The sequence below is a fragment of the Littorina saxatilis genome, linkage group LG5 (genome assembly GCF_037325665.1).
Source record: "Littorina saxatilis isolate snail1 linkage group LG5, US_GU_Lsax_2.0, whole genome shotgun sequence".
Classification (NCBI taxonomy): Eukaryota; Metazoa; Mollusca; class Gastropoda; order Littorinimorpha; family Littorinidae; genus Littorina; species Littorina saxatilis.
The window spans coordinates 10544624-10572229 of NC_090249.1; the positions used below are offsets into that span (position 1 = coordinate 10544624).

A 27606-nucleotide genomic window follows, 5' to 3' on the forward strand; every position below is an offset into this window, starting at 1 on the left:
GGTGCACAATCAACTAGGTCAAAGGTCAAGGTCAAGGTCAAAGGTCACTATTTGGACCATTTATTCTCAAAAACGGGGCCTAAAATAGAGATAAGCCATTTGTGAGTAATTATGGTGTGCTCTTCCCATTTCTGCTGTATGACAAAGTGTATATTTGCTAGTTTGTCCTGTATCATTAAATATTCAAAATGGCCGCCACAAGCCTGAAAACTCACCCACACACAAAAACTGACAATTCTTTAAACATAACCACTCTATTTATTATCAACTTTTGTTTCAACATACGTTTGTATCAATAACGTTGCATAATCAGTACAAATTTCAACAACATTTAAGATGTTATGGTATTTCTGTGGCAATTATAACACAATATACACAAATCTCAAATGGGCTAAAGCTGAATATCAGAATCTGCTGGTAGTGAGGCTCGGTGGTCTCCATACGTCCCTCAACTTTCTCAAAGCCGTCGGGCGTCACATGGAGTGCTCTGGTCTTCTGGATCTGTTGGTCGAGAGCAATGTCCTTGGCCCGAAAACAGCTGAACAGGTGCTGGCAGGCAAGTCCTATGTCAGAGGGATGCGAACTCATAAGTTGACCTGGCAAGCCTTGTGGAGAATACTCCTACCACAGTTGCTGCAGTACGTCCACGGCAGTGATGATGAGCTCGCACAAGAGATTGAAGACGAGATGGTTCGTGATGACACAGCAGCACTTGTACATCTTCTTGCCAACAAACGCTTCACAGACCTTGTGGACTCGTTTGCTGCTTCGCGGGCCAATCCAAACTTCCAGTTCTGGTGGGAGTACCTGAAGATGGTAGAAATTCTTCTCCAGTTCACACGCGCCAGTAGAGATGGCGACTGGAATCTGCATCTTCAAGCTTTCACGGCAATGCTCCCCTACTTCATGAGATATGATCATACCAACTATGCTCGATGGGGCACAGTCTACGTCAGTGAAATGAATCAGCTCCCCGAAGAAGTGAAGAAGGAATTTGAAGCTGGGCACTTTGTTGTGAAGAGGAGCCAGAGCAAGTTCAACCAGGTGGACCCAGATCAAAGTCAAGAATGGCTGAACGGGATTGGAAAGTCATGTGGAGGGATTGTGGGCATCACAAAGACACCGTCTGCTCTGAACCGTTGGGCCCTCTCGTTCAATCTCCGATCTCACATTGCAGGAGAAACAAGAGCAGTCTTTGGAGCAGAGGTTGACGAGAAGAGCATTCACAACGAATGCAACAAGGCCAGAAAAAGACAAGACAAAACTGATGAAGAAAAGTTGTTTGACAACCTTAAACGCTTCAAGGTTTTTTCTCTGGGTGTGCCTGAAGATCTGCAGAACATTGCATCGAAGGATCTTACAACCAAGAACATGGAAGAAAACCTGTTGACAGCACGTGAAAAAGGACAAGAACAGGTGAAAACATTTGTTCGGGAGAGACTTGTGCCCTGTGAAGAGAGGAAAATGAAATTCCGCGATGCTCTGCCGAAGAACAAGCCTCTGACATTTGCCAGTCTGTACGAGGTGAAGCAGAAGGATGCAAAGAGTGGGAAACAAAAGACGGTCAAAGCTGACAGAAAGATTCTTCAGCGGTTGATCACGGCCTATGAAGCAGGGCGCAGTGTTGATCTTTCTGTGATCATGAAGCATGAGCTGATGCCAGTACCCCCTTCACTTGCTGAAACTGATGGCAGTTTAAGGTCAGGATCAAAAGCAAGCTTGCTTAAAATCCTCACAAGTGGTGTAAACTGTCCTCCAGGCATTGAAGCACAAGAGCTTGGAGACAAGGCAACACTTGTCGTTGATGGGCAAGCACATGTTTGTGCACTTGGAAAGCCACAAGGTGCAGCTACATTTGGTGATCTTGCTGACACATTCGTCAAGTCTCTCCTTGCCCAATGACATGCCTTTAAACGCACCGACATCGTCTTTGATCGGTATGATCAGCTGTCAATCAAAGGTGGAACAAGAAAGAAGCGGAGCAAAAGAGCTCAGCCCATCAGGAAATTGATAGAGTCTAAGGACACACCCCTGCCAGCCAAATGGGACAACTTCATGTCTCACCCTGAGAACAAAGCTGATCTGGCCAAATTTCTGTCTCGGCAACTCATCCTGCAGGCACCAGATGACAAAACTGTTGTGGTTTCCGGTGGTTTCAGTGATCCAACTCAAGTCAGACGTGGACACGACTCCGCTAGAGGCCAGTCACGAAGAGGGTGATACACGTGTTGTTCTGCATTGTGTGAACAGCGATGCAACCAGCCTGGTTGTTTCTTCACAAGACACAGATGTAGCTGTATTGATTCTTGCACATTTTGACAAAATGAAGTGCAAGAAAGTGTGGATGAAAACTGGCACAGCAAAGCGTAGACAGAACATCCCAGTTCACAATATTGCCAAGAACCTGACATGGAGAAGGCAAAGCTCCAGAACTTGATAGGATTCCACGCCATCACTGGCTCGGATTCCACATCTTTCCTGTCTGGCCAAGGCAAGGTATCTGGGTGGAAAGTGTTTCAGCAACATCACCAGCTGCTGGCAAATTTGGGGAAAGGGCAGCTGACAGACGACACGTCAAAAGAAGCAGAGCAGTTCGTTTGCAAGCTGTACATCTCAAACTGTGAGACTGCAGATGGTGCCAGAACCATCATGTTCCGGAAAGCCACCGCCCCAGAAAATCTGCCCCCATCCAGTGATGCTCTGAGCTTCCACATCAAGAGAGCTCATTATCAGGCCTCAGTCTGGCAACAAGCTCATGAGAAGAAGCCGAACCTGCCGCCGATTGAAAGCATGGGCTGGCAACTGAAGGATGGCGTCTTCCTCCCCGTCCTGAAAACCCTTCCGTCTGTTCCAGACGCGTGCCTAGACATCATCTTCTGCACCTGCCAGAAGCAGTGCAGCAGTGGAAGGTGCAGATGCAGAAAGGCGAAGCTACCATGCACAGCAGCGTGCAAATGCCGGGAAATGCACGAGGAGTGTCTTAACGAGTGGTGAACTGACCGTGACCCTTTGGACGTGTGTGATGTTCATTGACCTTACCATATGAAATGTGAACATTTGACATTGTTTGCTGAATGCCTGTACATAGCTGATTTGTTTACCTGTTGCTGAGCTTGTTCTCAACATGTTTCGGAAGTTTTTTTCTCGTGACAGAGTATTATGGAACATTAACGTTTGTCATGCTTCAGATTTGTGTATATTGTGTTATAATTGCCACAGAAATACCATAACATCTTAAATGTTGTTGAAATGTGTACTGATTATGCAACGTTATTGATACAAACGTATGTTGAAACAAAAGTTGATAATAAATAGAGTGGTTATGTTTAAAGAATTGTCAGTTTTTGTGTGTGGGTGAGTTTTCAGGCTTGTGGCGGCCATTTTGAATATTTAATGATACAGGACAAACTAGCAAATATACACTTTGTCATACAGCAGAAATGGGAAGAGCACACCATAATTACTCACAAATGGCTTATCTCTATTTTAAGCCCCGTTTTTGAGAATAAATGGTCCAAATAGTGACCTTTGACTTTGACCTTGACCTTTGACCTAGTTGATTGTGCACCATTGATCTGAACCCCTGCTGAAATGTAATTGTTGAATCAGATGTCCAGTGTGTACAACAGATGAGCCACTGCAAATCTTGATGGCGTCCAAGTTTAAACACATCTGAAATATGGGGTCAAAATGACCTTGACCTTGTCAGAATGATGATCAATGTATATTCATTTTAATGCTGAATACCTACTGGGTAATATCACTTATTTTTAGTGATTAGTTCGCAGTAGTTTACTGCCAAAAGACAACTTAAAATGCACACATGACAAAACAGTACAAGTCAATATTGTCAAGTCTCATCATACATGTGACCTTGACTTAAGGTCAAGGTCAAATACTCTGACAAGGCAACCATTGCCTATCGGTCATCTACCAACTAGCCAAAAATTAACACTGTATCTCTAAAAACAATAAAGATATAAGCATTTGTTTGAGAATTAGTAGTCTCTTGATATCATGGCGGCCATCTTGGAAACCGTTGAATAGTAACGAATATAGGCATTTTTGACTTTGGCAACAGGCAGAAATGAATTCAGCACACCCAAATCCATAAGAATCAACCTGTTGCCATTAATTACCCACAAATGCCTACCTCTTTTTATTTAGGCCTCTTTTCGAGAATTTATCCTAGTCTATGAGAGTGTTCCTGAAAAAATGTAGCCCAAAATGACGGTATATCAACGTAAAATGCCGTCTATTCGAATTCTTCTCAGCGTCTGCTCCCGCGTAGAGAGCGTACTAATCGTAAACTCCATCTTTTATCACCGAGTACGCTAGTACTTGGGCTCAACAGACTTTAATTGTGTGTCTGTCTGTGTGTCTGTCTCGACTTAACAGCTTATTGCTGGGAAACTACTGGGCGCAGTTCGTTCAAAAGTTGATACACTAACTTGATAATAGGTCCGATTGATCGTATTAAAACTTCATAATGTTACCTGGGACCTAAATGCGAAATAAACCACAAAAACGACTTAGCGGTGGGAGGAATTCACACCGGCGGGGCAACACGCAGCCTGATAGAACAGCCAGCCAGCGCGCTAGTTATTTCCTATGGAAGGCGAAAAGGGTCAAATGATCGAGCAAAAGGATCGATCAAAAGGATCGATCCTTTCGCGTTTGACCCTTTCCGCCCGACGCGCAGAAAGGGTCAAACGATCGATCAAAAGGATCGATCAAAAGGATCGATCCTTTTACTGGATCCGGTGCCGACAAAAAGTGGAACCGGAATTTTACCGGCACACAGTCTGGAGTTCACATTTTGGTGGCAAACTGACTTCAGATTTCAGTTCGCGTGTACGTGCGTCCAATGTTCTAGATGATCGAAAGTGTAGCAAAGACCTAAACGTGTACGTGTAGATATTCCGTCACCCGTGACTCACTTTTTTTCTCCAATGTTCCAAATCATACGTTGTTTACCAAGACTGCAGATCTCGGCTCAAACGCGTGACGTAAAAACTAGATTTGATGACGTTACCCGTACATGTTCCTGTATACGTGCTGAAAGTGGCACATCTAGATCTGTTGCAGACGAACGCTTCGCGCCAAACACTTTTCACACAGTAATTTTAACTACACACCCCTAAATGCACTCGCTAAAACAAGAAGAATTTTTTGTTTATTTCTCTTGATATTTCACTTCACGCCGCACCAGAACACGTAATCTACTTACTTTACTTTCTAGATTCGTTCTTTGTGCTAATCCGTTCCATGATTTTCCGAAACAGCGCGATGAAACTGCTCGTTCAAAAGGATCCCTTTGCTCGATCATTTGACCCTTTCCGCGCGTCGGGCAGAAAGGGTCAAACGCGAAAGGATCGATCCTTTTGATCGATCCTTTTGCTCGATCATTTGACCCTTTCCGCGCGTCGGGCGGAAAGGGTCAAACGCGAAAAGGATCGATCCTTTTGATCGATCCTTTTGATCGATCATTTGACCCTTTTCGCCTTCCATAATTTCTCGCATCATCACACGCACGCAGAGGATTTTTGTAGGTCAGGTCGTGGGAAAGTCCACCCGAAATGTTCCACATGGGAACTGGTTGTGTTTGCATTGTTTATTTTCTCACAGTGATGTTGATGGTTTTTACAGTGCCGTTTTGAAAGAATATTTTCCGAATTTGGGGCACACTTTTGACTTTTGGTTCGTTTATCTCGTCGAAGTAACATTCGAGTGTTTCTAAATCAAAACCTTCCAACACCGCTGGTGCAGATTAGACCTGCCTTACTGTCTGCGTGCGTGTTAGAGCTGAAGACGAAGCCTCAACCGCCAGCCAGCCAGCGGATACTGTTGTCACAAAAAGACGTCATGACAAAGTTACACGCAAAGCGAAAGAGACTTTGACGTCATTTACTTTTGTTCGGAATTTTCCGTCTGTTCCTAGCTTGTCAGTGAAGACCTGACGTGAGTAAGCTTACCCAAAACGTCTTTGTTCTCTATTCACATTGCAGCTGTGAAATAAATAGAGAATACTACATGGCTTGCTGTGTCGTACCAGATTTACACGAGTTGTTTTTTTAAATATTGAACTGCGAGCGAAAGCGAGCTGTTCACTATTTGAAAAAGCAACGAGTGTAAATCTGGTACGACACAGCAAGCCATGTAGTATTCTGTTTATCCTACATACTGTACTTACGTGTATTTTACTGAAAATGTCTTGCAGTCGAGGCAGCTAAATTGAAGACGCTTGTTTTGGAACCCAGATCTCTTCTAAAGCCTCGTGCAATCTATTACGTCAAAGCAAAGAAACGTCACTCTGAAAGTGTGGCGTGACGTGTTAGTTCTAAAGATTCATCGAGGGTAATTAGCGAGCGCAATTTTTGTTTCTATAATGACGTTTGTCTCGGTGACTTTGGCATCATAAGCAGTGGAAAAACAGGTCCCTGCCAGACTTGCTTGACATGACCTCATTTACATGATATACACACGTGTGATTTGAACGATTATTATCTCACGGGTGTCTCTCTCACGTATGTAGGATAATCAGTCTTGTGTCTCGGTCGTGTAGGTACAGAGTTTGCTTCTGCAATCATTGTGTTCGTGTTGATGACGGCTTCATAAGACAAATCAGCGAATCTATCGTGAGGAAGACGTTTATGTACAAATCACCGAACCCAACCCATTTTTTGTGTGCATTTTTCTGAAGAATAAACTGCATGTGGTTAATTTCATCCGTTTAATGCTTGTCGAAACGAGCCATAAGGCTTTATAATAAAAGATTTCACGCATTGCTTGGCCATCTGATCACAGATGAGGTCGCAGTTTGTAGGTTGAATCTATGAATCGGCCAGAGATAGATCTGCATTTCTGGTCAGAAACCAACATTCACACCACAGGCATTCCAAACATTTATATTGTTAAGTTATGAAGAGGGTCGGCAGTATATTTTTCACTGTGATCAAATAAAAGAGAAAGGCCAGTCACCACGCACATCCTCGGCTCGCATGCAATGTATTTATATAGCAAAGGGAATGCCTGTAATTCACACAGAGCAGTCACTTGGTCTAAAACGTGCACAAGACTAAAAAACTTTCATACTGGGGGAGCGAGCCAGTCTGAAGAGTACTCGGGTCCAGCGCGAGCGTTTTTTATAACTTTAATAAGTGTTGACAGTAACTGTGCACTGTCACACTCTGCGAATGTAACAAACTTTTCTTTTATTACTGTGCTTTCACGCGGTTTTGTTATAATTTTATTGTTCTTCAAACGTGGCACGTGGCTTTCAGTTTATGACAGGTTTGTATACATTATCGGAGTGTACTTTTGTGAGCACCTCTATAGTTGTCAGTGTCATCAAGTTTGATATGTTCTCTTTTCTAACCTTTCATTGTTTTGTATACAGTTCTGTCACAAGGGAATGAGAACTACAAGTAGTTTGATCCACTTCTGGTTCTGTTCATATGGCGGATTATTAACCTGAACGAAAGCTAAAGCGGGCTCCTCATCCCGGGGAACAAACATCCTCCCCCCGCCCCCTCCAACTTGACACACACACACACAGACTCACACAAACACACACACATGCATATACACACACTGACTCACACACACACACACACACACACACACACACACACACACACACACACTGACGCACACAAACACACAGTCCAGGGGCGGAAACCCCCCCTAGCCTAAAAAAAAAATTAAAAAAATAGAGAATCAAGAAAAACAGATGGCTCAGATTGCACCAGATTGCGCCATTTTCCTTGATTTCTATCAACATTTTCCCGGGGGAGCACGCCCCCGGACCCCCCGAGGAGCCGGCCTTTGTATTCTAAGTGATGGTTTTGGAAAGTATGCATTAGATCGATCAATTGTCCTTGTTTTGATCCAAATTTGTCTTCTTAAATTTACTCTTTGGAAGGTGTATTAGGGGAAGTTTCTTGGCTTAGATTGCACCAGGTTGTTCAATTTTTTATGTTTTTGTCAGCATTTTCAGGGGGAGCATGCCCCCGGACCCCCCTAAGAGGTTTGAACGCTTTATACCTTCAACTTAACGCTTCGTGTCGTCGAATTGTCTCTAAAAAAACACACACACACACACACACACTCCTCGAACATCAGTGCTTTTTGCGCACTAACATTTGCCGTCATTTCGAAATATATTTTCGTTACTGTCAAAAATGTCAAAACAGGTCAGCTTGTAAATCAGTTAAGGCGCCGGCAAAGCAGATTCATGATTTCCAAAGCATGTAAATTCCCAGTGTAACTTTGTGCACTGGTACAAAGGGTGCGTCTCTGTCTTTTCTGGAAGATTAACATTTAGTCCTGAGGCGGCTAAGAGGTGAGGTGTGTGTGTGTTTGTGTGCGTGCGCGTAGCGAGGCAGAGACTAGACATGAAAGGAAGACTAAATGACGTATTAGGCCTACGTCCGGTCACAGGCGCCTTACAATGCCCGTTTAAAACCTTCGGCCATGGATCCCATATATATCTTTTATGTGTCAGAATGTCCCATGCAGTGGAGAAAACACGCTCATCGTCGCATGCCAACAACACGTGGAGCCACAGGTGAGAGGTGAGTGTCAGATGAGGACCATCCCAGTTGCAGACGGGTTGTCCCGAAAAGGCCATGGCAAGCCCCCCTTGCTGAAGGTACTACCTCTCCCTGACACCCCATACCCACCATTCTGCCATTTTGCTTTTATGGTTGGAAATGACTTTCAGGGCTCCCACAAGGACGCTCCGCCTAGAGGGTCCCGGGACCCCCACTTTAGAGTTTTAGAGGATCCATGGACCCCCTCAGCGGAGTTGTAGAGGGCCCCAAGTCACTGTCCAGTGGCCCAAATGCCCCGGTTACAATGCATTTTTCTTCCTCTATTGCCTCACTGTATCTGTGTCACTGTGATGTTTCACCGTTAAAGTCGCCCGGCATACCTTTGTGATAGAAACCAGTACAGGCGAACCTGTCTAAAGAGACTGGGCAAAAGTGGTCTCTTTAGACAGGTGCTCTCTTTAGACAGGTGATTTATATAGTCGTAAAAACCGTCGGGGATCCTTATGGGTGGTCTTAATAGGCAGTTGGTCTTAATGGAGAGGTGGTCTCGAGGGCAGGTTCGACTGTACTTTTTAGATCATAAACTTTGCCGGGCACAGCTACATCTGTATCAGCTTCAGCCTCCTTTCCGATGTTATTCCCGCGTGAAATTGACGTTGGTGCTCCCACAACACTTCGGTGAAGACTACAGTCTGAAAACAGTACCTTCGGTACGCACAATAACGGAAACTTAGTGCGTCCTGGGACCCGCTCTTTTTAAGATTTAGTGCGTCCCGGGACCTCCTCCATGATTTTCTTTATGGTAGGTAATATCGGCTTGTACTGTGTATAGGACGCAGGGACGTACAGTTTGGGGAGCCCTGCTTTATCCCTGCTGCCCTGTCGGAAATACGCTTACCAGGTCTGAAACAACTGATTTAATACATTGTGAGTGTTTGTCTATTTGGGACATCAACTTACCAGCAACAGAGGTCAGTTTTCGCGCCAAATATCAGGTTTCAGGCAAAGTATCAAACGCAATCGATGTATAGAAGCGCGGACGCATACACAGGACCAGACAGACAGACAGACGCACGTCATATGATAACGGTTTGTTCAAAAGTGTATAACTGGAGATGGCCTACGTGACTGCGGCAAAAAAAAACAAGTCGCGTAAGGCGAAATTACTACATTTAGTCAAGCTGTGGAACTCACAGAATGAAACTGAACGTAGTCCGCCGCTAGTGCAAAAGGCAGTGAAAGTGACGAGCCTGTTTGGCGCGGTAGCGGTTGCGCTGTGCTTCATAGCATGCTTTACTGTACCTCTCTTCGTTTTAACTTTCTGAGCGTGTTTTTAATCCAAACATATCATATCTATATGTTTTTGGAATCAGGAACCGACAAGGAATAAGATGAAATAGTTTTTAAAACGATTTCGGAAATTTAATTTTAATCATAATTTTTATATTTTTAATTTTCAGAGCTTGTTTTTAATCCAAATATAACATATTTATATGTTTTTGAAATCAGAAAATGATGAAGAATAAGATGAACGTAAATTTGGATCGTTTTATAAAAAAATTATTTTTTTTACAATTTTCAGATTTTTAATGACCAAAGTCATCAATTAATTTTTAAGCCTCCATGCTGAAATGCAATACCGAAGTCCGGCCTTCGTCGAAGATTGCTTGGCCAAAATTTCAATCAATTTGATTGAAAAATGAAGGTGTGACAGTGCCGCCTCAACTTTTACAAAAAGCCGGATATGACGTCATCAAAGACATTTATCGAACAAATGAAAAAAACATCTGAGGATATCATACCCAGGAACTCTCATGTCAAATTTCATAAAGATCGGTCCAGTAGTTTACTCTGAATCGCTCTACACACACGTACACACACACAGACACACACATACACCACGACCCTCGTCTCGATTCCCCCCTCTACGTTAAAACATTTAGTCAAAACTTGACTAAATGTAAAAAGGAACAAGTCGCGTAAGGCGAAAATACAATATTTAGTCAAGTAGCTGTCGAACTCACAGAATGAAACTGAACGCAACGCAACGCAGCAAGACCGTATACTCGTAGCATCGTCACTCCACCGCCCGTGGCAAAGGCAGTGCCCGTGGAATTGACAAGAAGAGCGGGGTATTCGTTGCGCTAAGAAGGATAGCACGCTTTTCTGTACCTCTCTTCGTTTTAACTTTCTGAGCGTGTTTTTAATCCAAACATATCATATCTATATATTTTTGGAATCAGGAACCGACAAGGAATAAGATGAAAGTGTTTTTGAATTGATTTCGAAAAAAAAATTTTGATAATAATTTTTATATATTTAATTTTCAGAGCTTGTTCTTAATCCGAATATAACATATTTATATGTTTTTGGAATCAGCAAATGATGGAGAATAAGATAAACGTAAATTTGGATCGTTTTATACATTTTTATTTTTTTTTACAATTTTCAGATTTTTAATGACCAAAGTCATTAATTAATTTTTAAGCCACCAAGCTGAAATGCAATACCGAACCCCGGGCTTCGTCGAAGATTACTTGACCAAAATTTCAACCAATTTGGTTGAAAAATGAGGGCGTGACAGTGCCGCCTCAACTTTCACGAAAAGCCGGATATGACGTCATCAAAGACATTTATCAAAAAAATGAAAAAAACGTATGGGGATATCAATCCCAGGAACTCTCATGTCAAATTTCATAATGATCGGTCCAGTAGTTTGGTCTGAATCGCTCTACACGCACGCACACACACACACACACACACATACACACACACATACACCACGACCCTCGTTTCGATTCCCCCTCGATGTTAAAATATTTAGTCAAAACTTGACTAAATATAAAAAAAACAAGTCGCGTAAGGCGAAAATACAACATTTAGTCAAGTAGCTGTCGAACTCACAGAATGAAACTGAACGCAATGCCATTTTTCAGCAAGAGCGTATACTCGTAGCATCGTCAGTCCACCGCTCATGGCAAAGGCAGTGAAATTGACAAGAAGAGCGGGGTAGTAGTTGCGCTAAGAAGGATAGCACGCTTTTCTGTACCTCTCTTTGTTTTAACTTTCTGAGCGTGTTTTTAATCCAAACATATCATATCTATATGTTTTTGGAATCAGGAACCGACAAGGAATAAGATGAAAGTGTTTTTAAATTGATTTCGACAATTTAATTTTGATAATAATTTTTATATATTTAATTTTCAGAGCTTGTTTTTAATCCAAATATAACATATTTATATGTTTTTGGAATCAGCAAATGATGGAGAATAAGATAAACGTAAATTTGGATCGTTTTATAAATTTTTATTTTTTTTTACAATTTTCCGATTTTTAATGACCAAAGTCATTAATTAATTTTTAAGCCACCAAGCTGAAATGCAATACCGAACCCCGGGCTTCGTCGAAGAATACTTGACCAAAATTTGAACCAATTTGGTTGAAAAATGAGGGCGTGACAGTGCCGCCTCAACTTTCACGAAAAGCCGGATATGACGTCATCAAAGACATTTATCAAAAAAATGAAAAAAACGTTCGGGGATTTCATACCCAGGAACTCTCATGTCAAATTTCATAAAGATCGGTCCAGTAGTTTAGTCTGAATCGCTCTACACACACACACACACACACACACACACGCACGCACGCACATACACCACGACCCTCGTTTCGATTCCCCCTCGATGTTAAAATATTTAGTCAAAACTTGACTAAATATAATGAATAGAGTAAAATAAAACAAAACAAAGGAGAGTAAAGAAACAATCAAATAAAATTTTAAGAATACCGCGCTGACAGGGCTCGAACCTACGACCTGCCGACTCAAAACGCAGTACGCTAACCGTTGCGCTACAGAGACATTCTTGCTTTAGGGGGAAAAAATAAACTAGTAATCCAAAAAAGGTCAGAGGCCTAGACACCCGATATTGAACTCGGTACATTACAGAAGAGGAACTTTTTTTCGTGTTTCTTTCTAGAGTATTTTTTGCAGCAAGATATAACGTAACAAAGCAGACACATGTTTGGTTGTCTTTATAGAACCTTTTCTTGAACATATATTGGGGGTAAAAACACTGGTGATTTGTAAGTCTTCAAACCGGTGTCTTGTGCCTTTGCTTGTCCCCCAAGCTGTTTTGCAACTTGGAGGGTCTGACAGTGAATGATTTAGGTCAGTCCCTCGCATGGTTTGATATGCACGAGGAAAACCGGGAATGACTGGGTTTTTTTCTGTTTCTTTTTTAAAAAAACTTTTTCGTCCGGTAGACACTCGTTTTCATATGTATACTGACCCACACACACACACACGCGCCCGCCCGTCCGCACGCACACACACACAACACACACACACACTGACGCCCGCCCGCAAGCACACACACAGACACACACACTTAAACACATAGACACACACACTAACACACACACACACACTAGCACGTACGTACGCACACACACACACAGACACACACACACACACTAGCACTCACACACACGCCCGCCCGCAAACACACACACACACACTAACACATACACACTAACACATACACACACTAACACACACACTGTGACACGCACACGTACGTACGCACACACACACACACACACACACACACACACACACACACACACACACGCTTATTTCACGACTTACAACCTCAGTCATCTGCTATTAAACTCCAGGGCAGGCTAAGTAAGTGCTCAGTCAGGGCTCAAAAGACTTTCAACTCACGCCATGACACGTCAGCATTTCTGACGTAAATTTGGCCCCAACTCAAGATGCATTTGAATTTTGTTTCATTTTTTTACGGTTGAACTCTTCAAACCGGGGTACAACAGTACTTTTAGAGCCAAACGAACAGGGTTCGTGTGACAGTTGCTGAGATCTCAGTGCAAAACTTCGGTCTATTCAGGCATGAGACCAAGGGTAGGGCGGATGGTGGCGAGAGAGGTGAAGGGACGGGGAATGTTTACAGTGCCGTGAGCCGGGCTGTGAGCAGTGCCCGCCAATGTTTAGCTCAGGCACCGTCGCGCCAGACGCGCCTTAGTTCTATGCTGGAAAATGCAGCGCGCTAATCTAGCCATCTGGCCAACTGTCGTCCTCATCTCTAAGGCAGACTGATACCAAGAGGTGTAAGTTACGCCCGCCTTCAGGCTCAGGCATTTTCAAACGCTCGACTCAAGACTATCTACACCAAAGTGTGTTTGTAGAGCACAGGCTTTTACATGATCCACAGGCACCCAACACGTTTACAGAGGGGTTTCCTTCGAACTCTGTGCTAAGTGTCATTGTGGATTCATTTGTTATTTTTATTTCATTTATTCACTTTAAAAATTTTTTTTTACTAGAGTCAAATACACAATCCCAACTAAGGTAGCCTATATCATATCTGAATGCAGTCATCCATGACACTGTTAGGTAATACGATTCAAAATCACAAACCCCACCTCAGGTCTGCTTTCATCGTGTGTAAATATTTGGTGTAAATATATGAGACATGACAATAAATCACAGAGCTGTATTTCTTACATCTTCTCTGTGCACCTGTAGGTTTGTGATGACGCACAAGCTGGCACAAAATACGACTTTTGACAGCTTTGTCATGCTCTGTAGGCGTCTGGAGCTTTGCAACTACGAGCTGGACGATGTACTTACACACCTACAAAATCGCTTGCATTTACTACTACTACTACTACTTAACACACGCACGCACGCACGCAAACACGTACTCACGCACACACTGACAGACAGACTCACACACACACACACACACACACTGACGTACACACACACACACACACACACACACGCACGCACACACGCATACACACACGCGCGCACACACACATACACAATAAACAGACCGAGAACAATCAACCCTACAATAAAAAACAACTGACCCCAAAACAGGTGTAAAAAGATATTTGGGCTAATCTATGCGTTGCAGCACGGCAGTCACAAATGCGTGTCGCACCTCGGTCGCTTCTGATTGATAATGCTGTCGGAAAAGATTGTGGCTAAAAATAAAGCTGCATGTAAAATAACATCTTGCAAGGCCTAACAAAAAATAGTTAAAATAACGGGTTTTATTATTGTTTTTTTTAAAGCGCTCAAGTATCAGTTTGTTCTTTCTCCGGTGTGTGTGTGTGTGTGTGTGTGTGTGTGTGTGTGTGTGTGTGTGTGTGTGTGCATGCGTGCGTGTGTGTGTGTTTGAGTTTGTGTGTACGTGTGTGTGTGTGTGAGCACGCACGTGTGTTTTCATGTGTGTGTGTTTGTGTGTGTGTGTGTGTGTGTGTACGTACGTGTGTACGTACGTGTTTGTGTGTGTATGCGTGTGTGTATGTATGTATGTGTGTGTGTGTGTGTGTGTGTACGTACGTGTGTGTGTAGGTACGTGTGTGAGTGTGTGTGCGTGTGTGTGTGTGTGTGTGTGTGTGTGTGTTTTAACGGAAGAAAGCCGTTTAGTGTCAGCAGAAGAAAAACAAGTCGCGTAAGGCGAAAATACAACATTTAGTCAAGCTGTCGAACTCACAGAATGAAACTGAACGCAATGCAATTTTTCAGCAAGACCGTATACTCGTAGCATCGTCAGTCCACCGCTCGTGGCAAAGGCAGTGAAATTGACAAGAAGAGCGGGGTAGTAGTTGCGCTGAGAAGGATAGCACGCTTTTCTGTACCTCTCTTCGTTTTAACTTTCTGAGCGTGTTTTTAATCCAAACATATCATATCTATATGTTTTTGGAATCAGGAACTGACAAGGAATAAGATGAAAGTGTTTTTAAATTGATTTCGAAAATTTAATTTTGATCCTAATTTTTATATTTTTAATTTTCAGAGCTTGTTTTTAATCCAAATATAACATATTTATATGTTTTTGGAATCAAAAAATGATGAAGAATAAGACAAACGTAAATTTGGATCGTTTTATAAAAAAAAAATGTTTTTTACAATTTTCAGATTTTTAATGACCAAACTCATTCATTAATTTTTAAGCCACCAAGCTGAAATGCAATACCGAAGTCCGGCCTTCGTCGAAGATTGCTTGGCCAAAATTTCAATCAATTTGATTGAAAAATGAGGGTGTGACAGTGCCGCTTCAACTTTTACAAAAAACCGGATATGACGTCATCAAAGGTATTTATCGAAATAAAGAAAAAAACGTCCGGGGATATCATTCCCAGGAACTCTCATGTAAAATTTCATAAAGATCGGTCCAGTAGTTTGGTCTGAATCGCTCTACACACACACACACGCACAGACACACACACACACACACACACACACATACACCACGACCCTCGTCTCGATTCCCCCTCTATGTTAAAACATTTAGTCAAAACTTGACTAAATGTAAAAAGGTTGGTCGGATTACTGTAACCACATCATTTTTTGGAGTAGGGGGAAGGGGTGGGGGGGGGGGGGGGGGGCTTGACACTGCGGTCGTTCTCACCTGTCACTTATACCTGCTCCACAGGTATTCGTGGAATGTTTCTCCGATGTTTTAAGGGACTCTGGAATTCCATGTCATACCTCAACCCCTCCCCTACCCCTTCCCTTTCTTACATCGTTTTATTTTCTGACGTACCTTCATCCTCCATCATTCTTGAGGCTCATTTTTACCACAGGGCACGCTGACACTCCGCCAAAAGCTGCTGTTTGACCACTGACGAGTGAACTGTATTTCTGCTAGCTGTACCTTCCTTTTCAAAACCGGTCAAAATGTCTTCAGTTTTCGGTGTGTATATTTTCTTCTGATTGATATACTGCTGTATGTTTTGTTCGTTTTGCATTTACAATCGTCGGTTTTTGCGTAGACTGCGGATAGGTCGCGTACTGATTTTTTTTTAATTTCAAGTCTATTACGTTTATCGCTCACACTGTTTACATTTGGGAGGCGTGACTGAGTGCGTGTATGAATGGATGGACACATGAACATGACTGGGGTCAATGAATGAATGATTAATATGAACAACGATTAAGAGATTTGATGTTGATGCTTGAGGAGGTGTGGAATTTGCTTCTTGTGTTAAACAAGAAGAGCAAACGCTCGATCGAGTCACTTTCGCAGTTCTGAATATTATATGAGGCATCAGATGGACAGGAAGAAATTGCTATTCACAACACAATGAGTCACGTTCACATAAAATTTGAGCCCGGTCACTTTTATAGTTTCCGAGAAAAGCCCAACGTTAAGTTGTGTGTTGCCGAGCAGAAAAGGCTAGTTATCTCCCTTGTTTTTCTGATAACGTTCGTAAAAGGCTACAGATGTAAATACTTTGATGTAAAGAATAATCCTACAAAGTTTCAATCACATCCGATGAACTTTGTCAAAGATATAAAATGTCTAATTTTTCCTTTGACGCTGACCTGTGACCTTGAAAAAGGTCAAAGGTCAACGAAACCATCGTTAAAGTGTAGAGGTCATTGGAGGTCACGACTAAACAAAATATGAGCCCGATCGCTTTGATAGTTTCCGAGAAAAGTCCAACGTTAAGGTGCTAACACTGACCGATTACATAGAGTCACTTTTTCTCAAGTGACTCAAAAACTGAGGCTTACACTGAAAACATAATTATTGAGGTCAAACGAATGACGTCTCACAACGTGCGTGGTCGGCGTCCCGGCTTGGCGGTCAAGAAAGCCGCCGCGATCATTGCGCAGACGACACTTCTAGACCGCCAATATTTTTTTGTGCGCATCACGTGCTCCACTTAAATCGGCCGGAAACGAAGCAGTTGGGAAACCTGGATAAAATTATGTGCTGTAGTCAGCTTCGCGCTGTATCGATCCCGGCGACATCCAAACATACCAGCTCGCTAGTACCACCGGCACACGTGTTTCTTATTTTTGTTCTGGGATCTTCGGTCTCTTTTCCTTGATAAGCTTTCCTCCGTCTCTGTGTTTCTTTCCTTTCAGCGAGAATGCGTCTTAAGCTTTCTCAAGGCAAACGTACAAGGGATATTGGTTTGACTTGCGCTCTCTTTGTCGCTTGTTTGTTTTTTAAAGGAAAGAAAACGCTAAGTACCCCCGATCGACCGAGTTTAGAGTTTAATTATTTTGTTTAAATCAGTATTTCACATAGCCTTCAGTCAAAGTATCGTTACGTGCATGATGACTGCCGCAGGGGTGGGGTTGGGGAGCTTATCAACAATGGTAATAATTATCAGAGAAAGATTTGTTACTTTTGTAAAAGACTAGATGCTAGTCTGACAAAGAGATACTAGTCGTACTTTTTCTAGAGAGACTGAGACTGAGAAAGAAAGAGAAAGAGAGAGATACAGAGAGAGAGAGACTGACTGACTGAAGTTTATGTTCCGAGGATAAAAGGCACAATGTCATGTCTTTCAACCTGTCACTCGACAAAAAGAACACACACGCGCGCACACACACACGCACACACACACACACACACACACACACACACGCACACACACACACACACACACACACACACACACACACACATACAAACACACACACAAGGTTTTAGTCACGTTTGGCATAACCAATCTACATTAAATGTACACAAATTAAAGTTTGCCATTGACAAAAAACAACAAGAGGAATATATAAGATACTGGACAAAAGAAAAATCAGATACATATTCCAGACTTAAGTTTTATTCTATGATCAGTAAATCTTACGAAATGCAGTCATACTTAATACAAATTAAGAATAATAAACACAGAAAGATGTTAAGCAGATTAAGGACTAGCACACATTGTCTAAAAATTGAAAGTGGAAAACATCAGAATATCCCTAAAGAAAATCGTCTTTGTATTGAATGCAATGTCATAGAAGATGAAATACATTTTCTAGATAAATGCAATAAATATGTTAAATTAAGGGATGAATTTAAAGAAGATGCTTCACATATCAATATGAAATATGCTAACAAAAATCCAAGTAACTTATTTTTAGAAGACGAAGTTCAAGTTCGTCTTGGCAAATTTGTTACGGATTGTTTTAGCATTGTATAATGCATTATTTTGTTGTTTGTTGTGTCAATAACTTTACTGGTTCATGACAATAAACATTATTCTATTCTATTCTATTCTATTCACACACACACACACACACACACACACACACACACATGCACACACACACACACACACACACACACACACACACACACACACACACACACACACACACACACACACACACACACACACACATATGAAGCTAAATCATCGCTAACAATAACAATAATACAAACAAGAATAATGAAGAGATTTTCTTCCTCACAAAATACAATGTCATGTAATCTCTCATTCGTGCCATTTTTTTGTTTTTAGGAGCAGGATGCACGGACGTGTGCAAGCAGACACCCTGTGGCTGTGCCACCTCGGGCTGTAAATGCACGGACGACTGCAAGTGTCAGTCATGCAAATACGGTATGCTAATTTCTGTGTGATATATTTATATATATATGTGTATGAATATATTGCTGAATATTGTTAAAAACAAATGATTATTTTCAAATTTATTTTAATTACTTAATCAGTTTTATCAACTTTATTTCAAGTAATTGATGATTAATTTTGCTTACATTTCTTATGTAGTTATTGTTTATATATATAGCAAATTGTCAAAAAGACATGTACAGGAGTACATGTGTGCTTGCATATAGTTCGAACACTTTGCCAGAAATGCACACATGACTGTAAACCTTTCCATCTTGTTCAAGGGGCATAACAACTTAACTTATTGTTGCCGGAAATTTGGAACTCATAAAACTTACTTAGTTTCCGACATTTTTCTAGCATATAATCACTTCATTTCCCTAATAGGCACTAGTTCCTGTGAGGACGTTAAGCTTAAGTTAGCATAGCAGCATAGAAATTTTTCTTACTTTTTTTTTGAACAAACGAATTACGGAATGACTCGTTTTTTATGCGTTGTGGAAGAGTTGCTTTCCCTTGTGTGTGGTTTTTACTGCTTTTCAACAGAAACACTGAGGCAAGCTAACGTGACGTTGTCGGCTTGCCTCAGTGTTTGTATGGGAAAAAGGGAAAGGGAAGCAACTCTTTCACAACCCATATAAACTTGACAAGAGTTATTTCCGAACATATTCCATGTTTCCTTTCTTTATTTGGTGTTTAACGTCGTTTTCAACCACGAAGGTTATATCGCGACGGGGAAAGGGGGGAGATGGGATAGAGCCACTTGTCAATTGTTTCTTGTTCACAAAAGCACTAATCAAAAATTTGCTCCAGGGGCTTGCAACGTAGTACAATATATTACTTTACTGGGAGAATGCAAGTTTCCAGTACAAAGGACTTAACATTTCTTACATACTGCTTGACTAAAATCTTTACAAAAATTGACTATATTCTATGCAAGAAACACTTAACAAGGGTAAAAGGAGAAACAGAATCCATTAGTCGCCTCTTACGACATGCTGGGGAGCATCGGGTAAATTCTTCCCCCTAACTGACCCGCGGGGGTAACATGTTGCCTTGATAGGCCTGTAGGGCATGAAGCAGCAACATCATCATCATCTTCCGAACATCGCCTATTTTGTTCATCATTTTTTGTTTTACTATGTTGACCTTGATTTGTGCACTAACAGCGGCGGGTTGCACGGACGCATGCAAGCAGACACCATGTGGGTGTGGCAGCGGGTGCAACTGCAAGGAGGACTGTCGCTGTCAGTGCTGTTCCACCGCCTGCAAGTGTGCTGGTAAGTTTTTATTTCTGAGTCACCACATTTTTGACCACAACAGGGCTACAACTTTGTTCTAACATTGTAGAACTTGGTTATATCCCTTGCCAACGAGTTTGTGGCATTTCGCATTTGTGTTATCAAAACTGTTCAGGGAATGATGACTCAAATTTCGAGTGTGTGTGTATATTTGTGTTTGTGTGTGTCTGTGTGTCTGTGTGTGTGTGTGTGTGTGTGTGTGAGAGAGAGAGAAAGATAACAATGACAATTCTTTATGTATTAGAGAGAGAGAGAGAGAGAGAGAGAGAGAGAGAGAGAGAGAGAGAGAGAGAGAGAGAGAGAGAGAGAGAGAGAGAGAGAGTGCGTGCGTGCGCGCGCGCGTGTGTACGGGAAGGGTAGCTGGAATGGTAGTCCCCAAACACTACGTTTTTCACGTGCAGGAAGCTGTAACTGCGGTAAGGGATGCACAGGGCCTGACAGCTGCAAGTGTGACAGGTCGTGCTCCTGCAAATAAACGTCTCCACGCCAAACTGTCCACTTCGTTCAGCTGCCACATAATGGAGGGCCCCAAAGGGTTTAAAATCGTGATCGTGATTGGCGTTTTTTTACCTTTCTGTGACCGTGATTGCCGAGTTTCCATTTCTGTGATCGTGATGGGACTTTGCCCGTGATCCGTGATGACAAAAAAATCAAGTCTCGTGATCGTGATCGTCATTTGTGTTCGTGATCGTGATGGGCATTATTGCAAAGCATTTTATTTTCAGCGTACATTTTTCACAGCTGTATCACTCTATGATCCTCTATTCGTCAAGGTGTTTGTGATCGTGAAAACAAAAATCAAGGTAACTGTGATCGTGAAAGCTAAAATTTCCCTTCCCGTGATCGTGATGATACCCCCCCTTTGGGGCCCTCATAATGCAAACCCAGTCATGTGTCTGTTTTAAGATACTTCATTTTCTCTTTCCCCAGAACTTCGTAAATCCAGTCAAAATTCTGATCAGTTTCTGGTAGAATCAATAACCACGGACACAGATATTCACTGATTGATTCACAAAGAGTTGAAAAAAGGGGAGACAAAGATAGGAATAAACGTAATTTTTTTTTTTTAAAGAAAACACTGGTCATTCCTAAGAACTTTTTTTTTTTTTTTTACCATCTCAACCATTTTGAAACGTAGCTGGTTCATTGTTTTCCGTTGTCGCGCATTTCAATATTCATTACGTTCATTCATTTTGAGCCTGAGATTACAACTGTTGTGACGAACTTTTTCATCTTTATTTATTTTTTCTGTATGCAAACTACCTTCACGGTTTTGTTTTTAATTTTTATTTTGTTTATTGATTTGTTTACCTCAGATAGCAGTATTAAAATAAAAACATGATATGGATTCGTAAGATGCAGCAAGCCATATGTTATATTCGAGATAGGGAAATATTTGCAAGAATAAAGAATAGTTGAGAAATAAAACTGAAGGAAATCTATTGCAGAAATGCACATTCCTTTGTATTAACATGAACAAGTTAAAGCTCTTTTTGTAACATCGGCAGAAAGAAGTGATATAAAATATAGAAGTATTTGCTGTATTAGGAAATGGTTTTCAGATATCATGTGAGATTTTTGGATTGATAGTAAGAAAAGATATTGTTTATTAAACGAAAGAAATATGAAATACACCGTGCACGTGATGTTGTTATTTGCGGTGTGTGTGGGTGTGTGTGTAAATTGGTGTTCATTTTAATGAAAGGTAAAACAACCACCAACTTTATCAAAGCAAACGAATTTATATACACACACAAAAAAACACTCATTAAACCAACAAACAAAACAACACTAGAAACAAACGCACTCCCATCTGCCGCCTATCTCTGTCCTTCTGTCTGTCTGTCACTTTCTGTCTATCCGGCTGTCTGTCTCTCTCTCCGTCTCTCACACACACACACATGCACGCACACACACACACACACACCACCACCTCACCGGTCATCTGCCCAAACCACGTTACAACGATTTAAATATTAACACACATTCTTGCGTTTTCTAAACTGGCAGACATTTCTTTGAAACTGACGCACTTTCTTGCAATGTTGTACATTTAAAATAATGCAACAAAGCAATTTCGCCCTCGCCCCCCCCCCCCCCCCCCCCAAAAAAAATAATAAAAAATCGCAAAAACATCGTGTATCTGTAGGCGAATGACCTCGTTTTCAAAAACTGGGTAACCACGTACCATTATGTTATTTTTCTCTCCATTTTTGTTTCGTTTTGATAAGCAATTGATTCCGTCAGTATAAATTCGCAGTAGAGCAAAAAGGTTTTAGTCTTCTGTCCTTGCTTCGATCAGCTGCATGTAAGTTTCACTGTCTTTTTTGTTATTCACTGCTAATCGTTCGAAATATTCAGCAATGGATAATAACATAAATATATAATTAAATAGATAAATAAACAAATAAATTGTTTTGAAACAGCACACACAGTCATACATAGCTAAAGACAGGCGTATATGGGTTATTCTCCGGAACTGTGTACCATCTATATACGACTTGTGTCTGTCTGTCTGTCTGTGTGTGTGTGTGTGTGTGTGTGTGTGTGTGTGTGTGTGTGTGTGTGTCCGCGATGCACGGCCAAAGTTCTCGGTGGATCTTTTTCAAATTTGGAGTCCGTATTCAGCTACACCCCGGACACAACCTCATCGATGAGATATTTCAACACGTGCTCTCAGCGCGCAGCGCTGTGCGCGCTGAACCAATTTTTTTTTGTTTTTTTGGTCGGGATCCACTACCAGTAACTCTTCTTTATCTTCTCCAGTGTTTTCAGCCGCGATTATCTCCCTTCCTCCGTGTGGCGTCAATCCATATTCCCGTTACTACGTTACTATTTTTAGAAGGTCATTGCACGTTACTATTTTTAGAAGGTCTCCAGTGTTTTGCGCGTTTATCTCCTTTCCTTCGTGCGCCGGCTGCGCAGCCTGGTATTCGGCTCTACTTCTTCCCGGCGAAGCCGGTACCCGGCGAAGCGGGTAATCATCTAGTTTGTTATATATATGCATTTTCAGTTCTTTAAATAATTATAACGCATATTAAATTGCAACTAGAATGTATTCTCTTTACTTTTATCAGTAACGACCCAGTTAGATAAGGATACAGACATGCAAAAGCACAGTATATACTATTGTCTTTTTTGTGTGTGTGTACTTGTTAGTATTCAAATCTATAGAAGAATCTTTGGTTTCCGTATTACGGAGGTGATGTACTTTCAAACCCTTGTAATTTACTGAACATAGAAAAACAAAATGTGCAAGATTTCTAATCATTTCTCTGCAGGCCAAGGATATAAATTTATGAAACCAGTATTTATTAATGAAATCAATGTATATATGGTTTAAATGTCTCAGTTAAGTAAAGAAATATCACTTTCGTAAGATGGATTCGCCTAGTACACAGCTCTGGAATAACCCAGATACAACAGGCAGACAGGCAGACATCCTGTCAATTCAGTCTTTCTTAAGCATTGCTCAGCAAATCACCTAGCACGCTTCAGACAGACACACAGACAGTCAGACACACACACACACACATACACGCACACACGCACGCACGCACGCGCGCACACACACACACACACACACACACACACACACACACACACACACACACACACACACACACACAACGACCAAAAAGCAGAGTAGAACTGAAACACTTTGTAAACTTGGAAACAAATCAAATGAAAAAATCAAGCCAATAAAGCTTATTTGAAGGAAGAATGCCATATAAAACATAATAAGAAGGACACCGCCATCCAATGTCAAAATATTATTACGCTGTTTACATACCATCCTTCCAGAATCATTCACGTGACATCATGAAGTCCTGCCTTATTCTCCTGGCTTTTCTTGGCCTTTTGGTCTGCAGCTATGCTCAAGGTACGTCAAGTTTCGTTAAAAAATTTTTTTTTTAGAAAAAGACACTGGTGGCTTTTTAAGAAATTAATTCATAATTAGTACCTAATCTGCACAGAAAGCATCGAGGATTGATGTTTACTATAGATATCAGATATATAGTTTAGAAAAAGACACTGATGGCTTTTAAAAAAATAAAGTCATGATTTGGACCAACTTTGCACAGAAAGCACCGAGGATTGATGTTAACCGTATAGATATCAAATGTTGCTGCCCTACATACCAACCGGCATAACGGGCAGCAAGTAAGTAAGTAATAGATATCAGATATCGATGTATCTTGTTGTTGATTTTAAAACGTTTATCCTGTGTAATTGTGCTGTTTAATTGTTGATTTAAGCAGTATCTAAACCAAACATACCTAGTGGCAGGGACGTCACTACAACCTCGTTGTTTAAAAACGTGCAAGGATTATATAGCATAAGGGATGATGTTTTACGTCCGCAGTCGGTAGAACACCAAGACTTATTTTAAATCTGATAAACAAAGAGAATTAAGCGCTTACTTCCCTTTGTTTGTCAGATCGTTAAAGAGCGCTCTGTCTCTTCTTCTTCTTCTTCGTTCATGGGCTTAGACTCCCACGTACACTCGTGTTTTTGCACGAGTGGAATTTTACGTGTATGACCGTTTTTACCCCGCCATTTAGGCAGCCATACGCCGCTTTGGGAGGAAGCATGCTGGGTATTTTCGTGTTTCTATAACCCACCGAACTCTGACATGGATTACAGGATCTTTTCCGTGCGCACTTGGTCTTGTGCTTGTGTGTACACACGAAGGGGGATAAGCCACTAGCAGGTCTGCACATAAGTTGACCTGGGAGATCGGAAAAATCTCCACACTTAACCCACCAGGCGACAGCGGCCGGGATTCGAACCCTCGACCTTCCGATTAAGAGGCCGACGTCTTACCACCCCGCCACAGCGCCCGTCAAGCTCTGTCTCATTTGTTTAAGATTCTCTTTAAAATCGCCAAAAACTTTGCCGTCCACATCCGTCCAGATCCATCCACATTTGTTCACTGTGTGTAAAGGTGATGCAAAGAACTGCTTTAAACATAAAAAATTGCCAGCTATTGTGGCCATTTAAGCTAATCTGACATAGAAATTAAACCCAAGCAACAGCCCTGAGCATGAAAGAACGTCCTGTTCGATGCAAGACTTTTGTTTCAAGGTTTTTCAAGGCACGACCAGAGTTGTTTCGAGCCTAAAGGCAGTCCGTAATTGAGCCCGAAGTCGACTTCGCGAAGACTTCGCGAAGTCATTTTAACGAAAACTCAGTGCTAAAGCGGGCAGCTTCGCGAAGAATACAGGCTTTACAGTGGTTAAATATTGTAACTCTTGATAAGTACCTAAGCATGTACAGAATGAAGGGTAATTTTTCACGAGCATCAACCACACGAAAACTGTCCTCTTTTGTTCAACACTGTTCGTGTTGGAGAATCACACCCTTAACAACCTCTGAGCAAATGTTGCTTCTTGTGCCTTTCAATTTTTGTTTTATTTATTGCTTTCACTTTAGTTGCTTGCACTGAGGGTCACGACGTCTGCGCAAACGCCCCGGAAACAGCCAGAGACGGCCACAGGGTGTTCTGCTGCCTTGAAACGAATCACAGCATCCGATTGGTAGAGCACAACGGACAGGCTTCGTGCACGTGTTCAAACATCAGCGGCTGAACATCTGTTGTGACCTTGACCTCACGATCTTCAATGTAGGTTTTGCTACGCTGAAAACTGCACGCCCAATGTTGGGGTCATCGTCGACAGTATCTAATAAAATTCAAGCATTTTGAAACCAGTTTAACTTTTTCTTTTGTGTTTAGTTCACCTTTTAAGCCCCACTCCGCCTCACATGAGGTTTACAGAACGATGACATCTGTCACTAAAACAGCAATACTAATCTTATGAGGCACACTTACTATAGCATTCAACAACATTAAAAGACCAAAACATTTTGTCACAAAAATGAAGACTTTTTTTTCGAATAATGAAATAAATAAATACATTTGAAAATAAAGAAAAAATAACGGCTCAGATTGCACCAGATTGCTCCATTTACATCTCTTGAATTGCTATTTAGCGCGCGTAAACCACAAGGAAGAGAGAATGCTTTATGTCCTACATGCAGGCTAAATATTTCGCCTCTTGAGGACAAGATATGGGTTATATGATTCGAGTTTTACGAATTGAGTGGTTTGCCCTTTCAATCCTGTTCTATATCTGCACAAGTATGTTATTGTGCACCTCTGAATCTAAAAACAACAACAAATGACTGATAGTGACACAAAACAGAGGGGCGGTGTCTTCAAAGAAACTGTAGCGGTTTGCGGAACATTCGTCTACTTTGGCAATGGTAAGATGCAGCTACTTTGATGTGATAGTCGCCCTATTGCGGACGTAGGTTTGTATGCGCGCAATACTCAAACTAGACAGGCACAGCAACAAACAGTATAACATGTTTGAAATCTCAGTCGACCAGCATCTTAAAAAGGGGAAAGTTGTATCGCTTTCAGTAGCCTACTTCCCCGTCATCAACTGAAAAGAGCTGCAATTTACACGCACCAGTCAATTTAACTCACTCATCCACCGCGCTTGACATACATCCGGGCTCCCTACTTTCAAACATTTCAAACTTCGAACTGAACTAACTTTGTCTTGATGATAAAAGAATTCTTTCGTGTTTTAACAATGTTTGTCTCACAAACTGTTAATGTATTATTTAGATAAAAGTTAAGTTCAGCACCATAACGAGGCGTCCGATTCACATGGTACTATCGGCACAAAATATTTCTTTGAAAAATGCCTCACTCTCAACGGAAAGCAGCCAGGATGTTCCCAAACGGCAGACGTTCAAAAGGAAGTATGTGTGTACTGTATGTAAAGGCTCGGGGAGCTCTGTGATCAGAAACAGATGGTTTACGGGAGGCGGAGGGTGGCTTTAATAGACGATGTTCTGAAATACCTCTTCTCAGGTTTGAATGGGTTTTGAATGAGTTTTAGTGAGTCAAACTTTCCCACGTAACATTATAGCCCATTCAATAGCAAGGAGTGTGTCTGAAACACGTGGACAAGAAGCGCGTGTAGAAAGCTTGCCTCATGATAAAAGCAAGAGTATTCACTCTTTCCCAACCCAAACAAACCCGTCAGAGTTATGTCCGGAATTCGTTCAATCACAAGACATCGTACTTTTCCACCTCAACACTTTTTGAAACATAATCAGTAACCACCAGCTAATCATTCGACCACCACAAGAAAAAGAAACAAGATTGCGTTGCCGTATGAACTTCTGCACATTTAAGTTTTTCCATGTGGATACTATTTTGTATAATAGTAAACCTTTATCGGTGTGCGAGTGACAACAAAGACTAATACACTGATTAAACATGCTGAAATAAAAAGTGTTCCCTGCGACATAGAACTTATCGAGTGTGC

The 27606-nt window shown here is 41.6% G+C and overlaps 1 protein-coding gene and 2 long non-coding RNA genes across 3 annotated transcripts in view; all 3 read left to right on the top strand.

Annotated features, from left to right (window-relative positions):
- The window catches only part of LOC138966286 (uncharacterized), a 470291-nt gene that overhangs the window by 10137 nt on the left and 432548 nt on the right, over positions 1–27606 (top strand). The window lies entirely within an intron of this gene.
- LOC138966275 (cadmium-metallothionein-like) lies at positions 16141–21672 on the top strand. The gene is made up of 4 exons (XM_070338428.1): positions 16141–16285; positions 18852–18950; positions 20129–20239; positions 20662–21672. The coding sequence occupies exons 1-4, from the start codon at positions 16270–16272 to the stop codon at positions 20733–20735; spliced, it is 300 nt and encodes a 99-aa protein (XP_070194529.1). The 5' UTR covers positions 16141–16269; the 3' UTR covers positions 20736–21672.
- LOC138965815 (uncharacterized) lies at positions 22491–25969 on the top strand. The gene is made up of 3 exons (XR_011455536.1): positions 22491–22568; positions 24065–24143; positions 25697–25969. It is a non-coding gene; the product is annotated as an uncharacterized lncRNA (long non-coding RNA).